We start from the raw sequence: 12148 nt of genomic DNA, 5'->3' as shown, positions 1-12148 counted from the left end.
AATTCTATTCTATTCTATTCAACCCCCTCCCCACAAAGGATCGATGGGACTATCCATTTGTTGTTATTTGTAGTGGTATTCATTAAAATAGTATTTATCAAATTATTTTCATATAATAACTCTTTGAGGATAAATGAAAATCTGAAAATTCATGAAGGGGTCAATGAGGTTAAAAGTTTGGGGACCACTTGGAAGATTTAGAATCAAGTCTCAGGGGACCCGTGCATAAAATATGAAAACTTTACAATACAATTTAGTCCCAACCTACAATAGTCCCCAAAGCAATAGTCTGACAGGTAAGCAACAGCATGTTAAATTATTCCCACTATCCAAGTGCTAGCAATATGTAGCATACAAAGTTCAAAAATGATCTTTTTTTGCGATCGTGATAGTTTGCAGAACATCTAGCAATGTCTCAGGGAACTGTAAATTTCTATAGAAACTCAGTTGAGAAAGGCTGATCTAGATAATATGTTGCCCTGTTACTTTTATAAAAATAGTGCAACAAAGAAACATTCTGGACTTCTGGCACTGAGACTTCATTCCTAGCTCCAATAATCTTCTAATTATCTAAATACTTTATTAACAACTTAACAGGCACAACCATTGGAGGTTCACCTATATCAGGCTTTAGGTAAGTAGAAGGAAAAAATAGCCATGTATTTTAACATAATGTAAAATTTCATTTACACAAAATTCATCTCAATCCAGTGCAATTAATATATAATAGATCTCCAGCGTCAGATTAATTTGATTGCACCAAGCAACTCTTACAAGTATGATTGAGGGTTTTTAGTTTTCATAAACAGCATCTGAGGAACTATTAAACATATTCTGAAAGTAACTCTGATTTTTTTTCTCCACTCTTAGGGCACAAAAGGTAGTTTAATAACCTAAAACAATTTTGAGAGTAATTTGCAATATGATATCTGTTGCTGCTGTTCCATTAAAAAGCAGAATAATAATTTCATCAAAGTAGCTCACTTCCTTCACATGAGCTTCAGCAGTGTTTTTGATTTGAATCCTTGTTTTTATGGTACAAGCATGGCTAATATAGCCAAGATTTTATGTTTTTAGTTTGAAAAGGAAGGAGCCCGCAGCAATGAAATAAATGGCACTTACAATTATTGCTGTATGATATAAAAGAGGCTTCTTCCAATTATTTCAAAATTAGTAATTATAATTGTAATGAATTTAAATTATAAACTGAGCTGCTGTGTACTCCTAACAAGAACAATTTCTCTCAATAAACTTTTAGAAAAATAAGGCAAATATTCTCAAATTGTGTAAAAGTAAATAGATACAATGACTACTCTTTTTCTTTAAGTTATGTATTAGTTATCTGTCAAAGCCAATTAAATGTTGAAGCTTTGGAAGTACGTACAATGACAGATGCAAATTAAAGATAAGGGCAAGAAAAACACATGTGAGAAAGATGTTTCCATATGCTCATTTTCCAGTATTTGTATTCCTTCACAGCTTTGCATTCTATATGTATCACATTGTAACAGAGCTTTATTTTATAAACTTCCTTGGAAAAACAAGCATTTATTGGATAACTTACTCATTAAAGACCAAGTCAGGAGCAAAATAAAGAAACTGGCTATTTGTATGTCTGTATGATCTCCAGCTCAAGGCAAATGATGATAAACACATCCAAGAATACTGTATTAAAGTAATTTGGTCCTCAAGAGGCAAGTTTCTAAATCCTGAAGAGAGAAAGAAAATAAAGATTAGTAAATCTTTAGTAGCAAAAGAACTCATTAACATCCAGAAATACAAACACTTGTAGATTTAGTCCTGTCAGGAATCATAAATTCTAATTTTAAAACTTTACCTTATTGATGTGAAAAATATTTCCTCATGAAGTCTCCCAAAAGTCCTTTTTCGGGATGCAACAAGAAAGTCCAACTGCCTCCTGAAAAAGCACCTTTGAGACAACCATGACCTGGATGACTACAAATCACTAGAGATTCATAAAACCTCCTATGCATGGAACAATTATTTTGCAGTGATCTGTGTCCGGACTGAAAATTTATATTTCAAGCCAAACAATTTGGGGAAGGATCAGAAATAAGCCAGGCAGATTGGTGATAGATCACAGTTAAGGAGAGGTTAGAAAGAGAAAGCATTAAAAAGATATGGGGAGAGCAGGCAGCTCTGTTGGATATGTGGTGCTGGAACTCAGTCATAACCACTGTTGGTGTCCTTGGCTTTATCTGCAACATTTAAAATCCATCCTCGTGATTTTCTCAGTGCCTTCCTTTCCATACCTCCCCATAGCAATCACCAAGGTTCTTGGAATAAGAAAAAGAAAATGCAAGAGAGAAAGATGGTCTGCATCTGACTGAAAATTCCATAACTGAAGCCAAAAATATTGCTGATAACATGTGTAGGATGGGGGGGAGGGAGGGAAAGAAATGAGCTGGGGAACATCACCTGGCAGGCTGGTAGACTGGCCATACACTATGGAGGGAAGAGAGTGTTACGGTGTATTAGCCTTGTTCTACTCTGCCATGTAAGACCTTTCTGAATTTGTTCAGCTCACTGTAGCTGGCTTAGAATGATTTTGCAGAATTTAGGAAGTGTGTGTGTGTGTGTGTGTGTGTGTGTGTATCTATATCTACACACAGACACACAGAGAGAGAGAGAGATAGAGAGAGGGAGGGAGGGAGGGAGGGAGGGAGGGAGGGAGAGAGGGGGGAGGGAGGTAGATATTTAAAAGCCACCCTATTTTCTATGGAAGATACCTGATATAGTTTCTTATTGGTAAGGAAAACTCAGTCACATATCAGATTAGTACACTGTTATTTCACAGATTTCCTGGCAAACTCTGGCTTCTATAATAGAGGCCTGGTTATTAATATTATGAGCTATACTTCAGGAAAAGTCTGAAAACTGGTTATACTCAAACACGCATGAAAATATAAGATTTATAATAAGAAGGAGCCAGAAAGTTATGTTCACACTGCTATATTCTTATATGTTCTAAGCAAATATTTATAACTTGTATAACAACAATATGTATTTTGAAAATACTCTGAGCATATATTATATTTATGGATATAAGTAGTATCATGCAGCTAATGTATCCTTTATAAAACCTCCAGATATTTTTAGATTATATCTCCCACAATGCCTCTTCTGAGAATTTGGATCTCCAACCCACATGAAGGAAAACTGTATACATGTTTTCTAATGACAAATGTATTCTTGATACAAAAGAAGTTCTAACACATTCTTTTGAGCAACGCATACCTTAAACTCAGAATGCCCTTATTAAAAAGTAAGAGTAGTCTTACAGAGTTTCATTACCTGGGAGGATCTTTGCCCATTTTACCACCTGAATCATCTGCTTGCCAGCGAGACGATTTAAAGTGGAGAGCAGGTGTTCCGCTGTGTCTGGTTTTGAACTATCATATCCTGCATACACAATTTCAGGCTCGATGTTTTCTAGAACCATAGCAGGCGAGGGAGTAAGTGCTGGTGAAACTGCAGATAAGTGAGGAACAAGTGCTGTGTTCACAGAAGGTTCTTTTGCTGGAGCAATATAGGTAAGCCCTTCTTCTGGACTTTGTGGTGGCTGCTGCGGCTGCTGAGGTGGCTCTTCGTGGATACCTTTTAACTTGCCCAATTTTTTTGACTTCCGGGCTGTAGCAAAGATAAATCATAAAATGGGGATAAGAATGTAGTTGTATCATACAACACCATAAATTATCCATCTTTTTAAAAAACTATGTAAAACACACAAATAGCACTGGGAAAAACCAGGTCAGTAATTGAATAATTATATAATATATAATTAGCATTAGCACTTGGACTTATATATCACTTCACAGTGCTTTACAGCCTTCTCTAAGCAGTTTAGACTCAACATATCACCCCAAACAATCTGGGTCCTCATTTTACCGACCTCGGAAGGATGGAAGGCTGAGTCTTTCATCCTGAGCCAGCGAGGCTTGAACTGCCAAACTGCTGGCAGTTGGCAGTTAGCAGAAGTAGCCTGCAGTGCTGCATTCTAACCACTGGGCCACCACGGCTCTTAATAATAACTGAATAACTCGTAATAATAATAGAAATATATTTTGAAGCAGGAAATTGCATACAGTATTTCCCAAATATATTTTACTATGTATCTCATATGGATTCAGCAAAGCATGATTATTCTGTTAAATGCAAGCCACCATCATAAGCCATTTAAGTTCCCTTTATTAACTGAATCACTTATTAGTTTCTCGCTCTTTTGTTTTGTAATATTCTCAGCTAAGCTTTTTCTCAACTAGTTTTGAAATTGCACTTTATGATTCCTTTAATATAATTAACAGAAATATTGTTAAATGCAGCAACTCAAGTAACAGCTACCAAAATTGTACTTTAAATAATTCATATTTATTACCTTCTAATATCATTAGTAACCTGGGTCACAAACTAAGAACTTCCATATTACTGTAGAACATTTGCACAACTGCATAACTTTTATTTTCTTGAATGGCAAACAAGTCTGCATTATGGATTATTTTATATAAACTCAATTACAATGATCTAGACACACAGATATGAATATGTTTTTTGGTATTATCTTATAAATTATTTTTAAAATAAAAAATATAAGTATTTTTATATTTCCTTATTAACATTCCATTCTTCATAGTATAAACTCCATAAACATGAGTTTATATTAATTTTATTTAAATGCATCAATTGCCATATAAAATATTTTTTCAAAGAAACAGTGGTAACTGATATATTTATTATGTTCAGAGTTATCATTTAAAATGCATTCTATCCAGTTGTAATATACTTTGGTCTATACCTCAATGGGTTTGAACCCCTGGGCCACAGACTGGTATCCTGTTTCCCTGAAAATAAGACCTCCCCAGATAATAAGCCCAATCAGGCTTTTGAGCATATGTGCTAAAATAAGCCCCTCCCTGAAAATAAGCCCTTCCCAAAAATATTGCAACACAGCAGCAGCCATGAGGTGACCATGCTCATCACCTCCTGCACCTCAAAAATAATAAGACTTCCCCGAAAATAAGGCCAAGTGCTTATTTTTGGGGTAAAAAAACCGCTGTCTTATTTTTGGGGGAACCCGGTATCAGTCCGTGACCTGTCAAGAATCGAGCCATGTGGCAGGCAAGTAAGCAAAGTTTCATCTCCACATGCCCATAATAGGACTATGTAATGTTAAAGTTCTTGATTTAAAGAGAAACTAAAACATAATCAAACATGTCTTGAATTTAGAAAAGCAAATTTTAGTAAATTTGGAGCCTGGTTAAATATGATCTCATAGCAGGAAAAATTAATGGGAAAAGAACTCAGGATCAGTTGCATTCCTTAAGAAAGAACTAATAGTTAAACCACAATTCCATACAATCTCAATGGAGAAAAACAAATGGAACAAAAAATAACTCAAAGTGGTTACACAAACTTGAAAATAAGATAGAGAGAGGAAATAAAAGGGGACTAAATCAGAAAGAAAGAATACAAGTTGGTAGAACAAAAGAGGTGCCTGTTAATCAGATAATTTTCATATCATAATATATGATTTATTTAGACACAGTACATATTAAACATTTGACAAAGTATCCCATCACATACTGATTAGCAAGCTACTTAACTGTTAACCATATGGCATGACAATTAAGTGGATAAGTATTTAGCTCAAAAGTCCTTTTCCATGGATTCTCATCAAATTAAAGAAAAGTATCAAATGGAGTGGCCTAAAGGTCATTACTGGATAATTTCTTTATTTATAGCTTGGATGAAGAAGTGGAAAGAATTCTTATAAAATTTGCAAAAATTGAATGAAATAGAGGAGAAAGTAATAAAATCAATAGGTTCAATAAATGGGCTAAATGTAAGAATGAAATTTAAAATGGACATGTTCAATATTCTTTATTGAGGAAATAAACATCAAATACAGAGTTACTGGATAGGAAATATGATTTTTTTAAAGATTTTTAAACAATAATTTGTTACAATAACAATTTGGCACAAATTGGGCCACTGACAAATAAATAAATAAATGTTAGGTTTCACCAAGCAGTGATACCCAAATCTCAAGAAATAATTTATTTTCCCCTGCCAAGCACCATGTTCTACAAAAGATTCAGAGAAATTGGACAGTGCAATCGAATGATAAGGGAACAACAACTGATTTAAGAGGTACCCAAGAGTCTGAGTATTTTCCCTCAGGAAATGATAAGTGAGAATAGATATAATAGCACTCTTCAAATACATGAAAGGGAGTCGCATAAAAGAAGATCAAGACCTGTTTTATCTTCTTCCAGAGTAGAGAGCATTGAAAAATGGATTTAAGTTCTTGGAAAAGAAGTTCTTGTTGAATGTTAGAAGAAAGTTCCTAAAGGTAAGAACCATTCAACAACGTAAACAATTATGGGCTGGGCTCTCCTTCAGCAGATATGTTCAAGTAGAAAAGCTAGGCAGCCATTTCTCCAAGACACTTTAATTTTGATGCCTGCACTTAGCAGGAAAGTAGACTCAGTGGCCTAAATGGCCCCTTCTAACTTCCAAGATATATTCTTTTTATTATTACGATTCTTGGCACATTCAGCCAGAATTTTTTATTGGATTTGGCAGATTTATTCACCTATCGAATCCTTTCCAAGGACCTGGAAGATGCTGCTGTTTGGTGGTGTTAAAGAGCTCTCTTACAATTAATTATTAGTTATTTATTAACATAAGTTTATCTGAAAAATTAACATGCACTTTACTATACAGAATGTGAGCCTCTTTTCACATTGTATAAGCTATTTTTATTTAATGAAAAGTAAACATAAATATAGATCTTTGTATGCATCATTACCCATTCACTTTGGAATAATATAATTATAATATAATTCAGTTGATGAAACCAACTGATTAATCCGGATCATATTCATATGAAATATATGAATAATTGCTAAATGTAAACTATTTTTATGTATTAGCATACTATGTCAATATGTATAGAAATACACTTTTAAATTGTTTAAGCAAGATTTCTGAATTTTAAAAGCATACCCCAAGTTCAGCAAAACAAACAGATCTTTTATTACATCCCCCTTCACCCCACTTTCATTTTCCGGCACTGTTCTCCAGCTAGTTTATGCATTGTCAGCCAACTCTCCTGCTAACTTTGTTCAAACAATTTTGTCTCAACCAGAGCCAAGAATGGTCCATTCTCTTTTCAACTTGCTCTCTTGTTGCTTCCACACCCAAATGTTCCCTTTGGCTGAACTTTACAAGTCCTAAAAACCAATCCCTATTTTTCATTCTAAGCTCAAGATTCTCTTGCTCCACTCCTTGATTCCACCTCTGTTACTGAAGAGTAACTTTTATTTTTCTTTTATTTTTCTATTCTACAATAATAATGATTCTTCTACCCATTTTAAGCCAGCTACAGTTTAAATACCTTACAACTTCTCATGTCTGAGTGATATATAATAAAGTACACTTTGCAGAAAATGCAGACAAAATATTTTCTTTAGAGCTAAAAGGAACTTTTACAATAAGTAACTACTTACTACCACAGTTACCATTTCTGTGCTTCAAAAATATAGATTACAATTATTTGGCAAAAGGAGATATAAAAATGGTAATCATTGTCAACTACAGCATTGTGATCATCTGGAGTTCTGCAGCATAGATATGGTAGTACAATTCATCATAGTTTTTGTGCAAGACAAAAAAAACCTCTAGAAACTTCATTATTTGAATTTCAAGCTGAGAAGAAAGTACTATAAATTGGGGGGAGGGGAATCTGCTACTTTATAGGGAAAAAATGAATAAGAAAAAAAGATATTAAATTGCAAAGAAATGAAGAAAAGCCTGTATGTTTCTGTGATGTACTACATTGAAATATCAGAGCGCAAGAATAGAAAAATACAACTTTTTAAAGAGAGTATTGAAATCAATATGTGTTATTTTACGTAATTCAGTTATACTCTGTATTTACATAAATTTGGGTAGCTGCTTTTCATGGCAATATAGGAGGAGGCCTATATCAAACTATGGGGCCAAAAGCCAGAAGTCAAATAGGATCACTTCTGGTCCTATTTTATTAAATTTTATTAAAAGATATAAGCTTTATCAGCTGTTAGTGAAGTCAATCACAGCTTATTAATGTTAAAGGTAAAGGTTCCCCTCGCACATATGTGCTAGTTGTTCCTGACTCTAGGGGGCGGTGCTCATCTCCATTTCAAAGCAAAAAAGCTAGTGCTGTTCTGTCCGAAGATATTTCCATGGTCATGTGGCCGGCATGACTAAATGCCAGAAGCACATGGAACACTGTTACCTTCCCACCAAAGGTGGTCCCTATTTTTCTACTTGCATTTTTTGCATGCTTTCGAACTGCTAGGTTGGCAGAAGCTGGGACAAGTAACAGGAGCTCACTCTGTTATGAGGCACTAGGGATTCAAACCGCTGAACTGTCTACCCTCCTGATCAACAAGCTCAGCGTCTTAGCCACTGAGCCACCGCGCCCCTTTTAACATTGATAAACATTACCTTTATTAATGTTAGGCCTTTTAATAAAATGTATTAGAAAGATGCTGCAAGAATCCCTTGATGAATGTGTGCATGAAGCAACTAAGGAAACATATCACAACATCATCTCTTTTGTACACAACACACACATGCACATATGGAAAGGACAAATCTTGCATTGCAATGCTACAATGTAACTTTCATCAATCTGATGAAGCTTCTGTTGCTTTCATTTTAATGAGCAACATATTTCCCCCCTTCTTCCCCTCTTCTGAAGGACGCCTCATACAAATGCCCAAACAGAAAGGATCCAGAAGTGAAGACATTCTGCATTATGATAATCTCCAATTTCATTCAAGTTTTTAAGAAGAGATTGGACAACCATTTGTCTGAAATGGTATAGGTTTCTGGTTGGACTAGAAGGGGGTTGGACCTGAAGACTTCCAAGGTCCCTTCCAACACTGTTATTCTATTATATTCTATTCATCTTTTTTTTAATCGGCAAATCTTCAATGATCCAGTTCACTTTAAAAAAAAAATGTGACTAAAAGTTATGCTACTTATTTAACAGGATAAATATGAAATCATATACATAAAATATTATTTTTTAATTATGCTATTAAATCGTACATTTTCCATATTTTTACTATAATTAATTTTTTGTAAGCTGGAACATAGTAGGAGATCTGGCAGATAACATATAGCAATAGCAATAGCAGTGGACTTATATACCACTTCATAGGGCTTTCAGCCCTCTCTAAGCGGTTTACAGAGAGTCAGCATATTGCCCCCAACAATCTGGGTCCTCATTTTACCCACCTCGGAAGGATGGAAGGCTGAGTCAACCCTGAGCCGGTGAGATTTGAACCGCTGAACTGCTGATCTAGCAGTAGCCTGCAGTGCTGCATTTAACCACTGCGCCACCTTGTTTTTCTCTGGTTAAACTTGATATTTTATTGGAATCTTTTCACTGCACTACCACAAAAACAATAAAGCAAGAAAAAAAATCCCTTCAACATGACCCATCCAATACTTCAGTCCAATTAGATACCTGATATTTCACTAAAATTTCAGTTATCATCTAACTCTCATCGTTGTTATTCCGAATTATGATTTATTTTTTTAAAATGAGAATGACAGTAAGATTTTACAACGTTTTATCAAATGTCTTTCCCAGTAAGGAATTCAGGATAGAGTTTCCAGGTTCATCCATTTAATACTGATTTAAAAAGAATCATGTAACAGATATTTGCCAAATAAATAAATAAATAAATAATAATAATAATAATAATAATAATAATAATAATAATAATAATAATAGAAAGTACTAATACTCATAGTTTATTTACCTCCTAAATTCATTCCAGCTTGAAGACACTTCTGTAATCTGCAAGCTGGACAGTTTTTTCTTCGAATTTTGTCAATTATACAGTCATTCCGTCCCGCACATAAGTAATTGTGCTGCCCTGCAATAAATAAAAGACAAAATATAATAAATTCTATTTTAACAATATACAATAAATAAACTATCCACAACACAGACTCACAGCTCTAAACATGAAAGAATTGCACTTCCAACTTTTATAACCTTTATTATTTTTAAATCTGCCAGAGGTATTTTAAAATAATTGCTCATAACATTTTTGAAAACACAATATTCAATGTGTTCAATAAATAAATAAATCACACCCACATCCACATATTTAAAATCAGTGAACATCGCTTCTTGGCCTTTTGGCTAAGATCAAGTGTAGTATCAGTGAACTAAAGGGTAAAATCTTATTTACTTCTTTTGTAATATATTCCAGATGGAATTTTATAAAATTCAAGTATTTATTATGATGCAAACTTCGATGAACTCAAGTTCATTCAGATCATCACATGATACTATCAAAAATAAAGCTGTCTGAAGAGGTATAAAAGGCTTTGTATGGCAAAGCAAGTTATACATTAAATCTGGTCAAAAAAATGAAGGAGGATAGTAAATGTATGATGCTTTGGGACACTGGTGGTGGAGAAGAATCTTGAGAATACCACTGTATAACCGTGCAAATACATTAATGGATAATTGAACAAATCAACCCAGAGATCTAACTACAGAAACAAATGCTCAGACTCAAATTATTACCCTGTAAGTCGTTGATGTTTAGTCACAGCTTTGAACAGTGACTGATGGGGATTAAAAAGTAACTTTGTGACCATTGTCTGCATTTAGTCTAGGGGTGAAATCAATGTACCTTTACTACCGGTTTGCAAATGTGAGTGCATGCGCCACTTCTGCGCATGCGCAGGACCTTCCGTGAATGCGCAGAGAATCAAAAACTGGGTGTGATGACATCCAGATGGGTGGGAGGGCAGAGCCTGCTATGGAGTGCACCTGCAAAGGTAAGTAGAACAACAAAGGGGGGGGGATTCGCTGTGCCACTTGATTTAGATTAGCTAGAAAGCAGGAAATCTGACAATTCTAGCTAATATAAATCGCTTGTCACAGTTGATCATCGGAAATACCGGTTCGCCTGATCATATCATTTTTTTTTAGTACCGGCTGGGGCGAACCGGTAGCATTTTTTACTACCAGTTTGGGTGAACCGGTCTGAACCAGTAGCATTTTCCCCCTGCTACAGTCACTTAGAACACATTGTATGCAATTGGTTTCTGCAACTTAGGCATTAGGCAAAGTGGTCACTAAGTGAAAATCTTGCGATTTTCACTATGCCTACGATTTTAGTTCAGCTTTTGTTTTTAAAGCATCAAAAAGATATGATCCCAAACAGCTATTGAATGCAAACACCGGGGAAGATTTCTGGAATTTGACTCATGAAGACACTGGATAAAAGGACATATCCTTTTCCCTACTTCCCTTAAGAATGCTAACCCCAGGACTGGAATAATTAGCAAGAAGGAAATGGATGTTTGTATTTATATTAACTGAAAAGGAAGAGATTACAGGAAAGTGATCTTGCACTGGGGAATGTGCATTAAAAGGAATGCTCCAGTACCTGCTGTTTGCCTCGTACACTTGCAGATAGAAGCTACAAGCATTTTATATTTGCTTCCCTAGTTTTCCTCCAGCAACATATGCACTGGGGATTAAAAAAAGTTAAGATGACAATCACAAATGAATATCCAAAGCCATACCCTTTTGTATGTGCATGTACTGTTCAAATTATGGGTATAATAAGAAAGTACAGAAACTTACTTCTTCCATAACACTAGAACTTAAAGTTATACAGACTAAATAATTAATAAGGAAGTAAACTACAGCACTCCTCACAATACACAGAATTATTTTACATACAAAGATGAAAGGCTCTAATAAGATTTTAAAATATAAAATAGCATTTTGAAATATTTTCATACTATATCTGGGCATAAGCATAATAACCCTTTCTTTAAAATATCTGAACTCAGTGGGGAAATTGCAAATTACACAATGATCATGTGTATGTTTACATAAGAATGTTTTTCAGATCGAAAGCTTCAGTAATTCTAAATCTGATTAGTCAATCTTATTTTAATCAATAATCAGGAAATTACATAAAAACATAAAATAAGCTTAGTTGTCTGAACAACATTATTAACTGTTGCCTCTTCATCACTAGAACTCAAAGTTGAACTTCTGTACAAGTGATAAATAAATCTGCATTTTAGAGAAAAA

General features: G+C 34.6%; 1 protein-coding gene and 1 pseudogene across 3 annotated transcripts in view; one reads left to right on the top strand and one right to left on the bottom strand.

Moving 5' to 3' along the window:
• The window catches only part of NR3C2 (nuclear receptor subfamily 3 group C member 2), a 164724-nt gene that overhangs the window by 33436 nt on the left and 119140 nt on the right, over positions 1-12148 (bottom strand). For all 3 annotated transcript variants that reach the window (XM_087724320.1, XM_087724321.1, XM_014066067.2), the window contains exons 4-6: positions 9840-9956; positions 3316-3651; positions 1565-1709 (exon numbers count right to left, since the gene is read on the bottom strand). In XM_087724320.1, coding sequence (XP_087580446.1) covers positions 1565-1709; positions 3316-3651; positions 9840-9956 — 598 coding nt within the window. The remainder of the gene's footprint in view (positions 1-1564; positions 1710-3315; positions 3652-9839; positions 9957-12148) is intronic.
• Positions 10209-10344, top strand: LOC148043821 (U2 spliceosomal RNA; annotated as a pseudogene).

This window comes from Thamnophis sirtalis, unplaced genomic scaffold (assembly GCF_051295495.1).
Source record: "Thamnophis sirtalis isolate CommonGarterSnake01/CBP01778 unplaced genomic scaffold, rThaSir2_p1.2 scaffold_10, whole genome shotgun sequence".
In the NCBI taxonomy this organism is placed as follows: Eukaryota; Metazoa; Chordata; class Lepidosauria; order Squamata; family Natricidae; genus Thamnophis; species Thamnophis sirtalis.
Note: the sequence above shows the minus strand (reverse complement) of the source record. Positions and strands in the feature narration are given on the sequence as shown.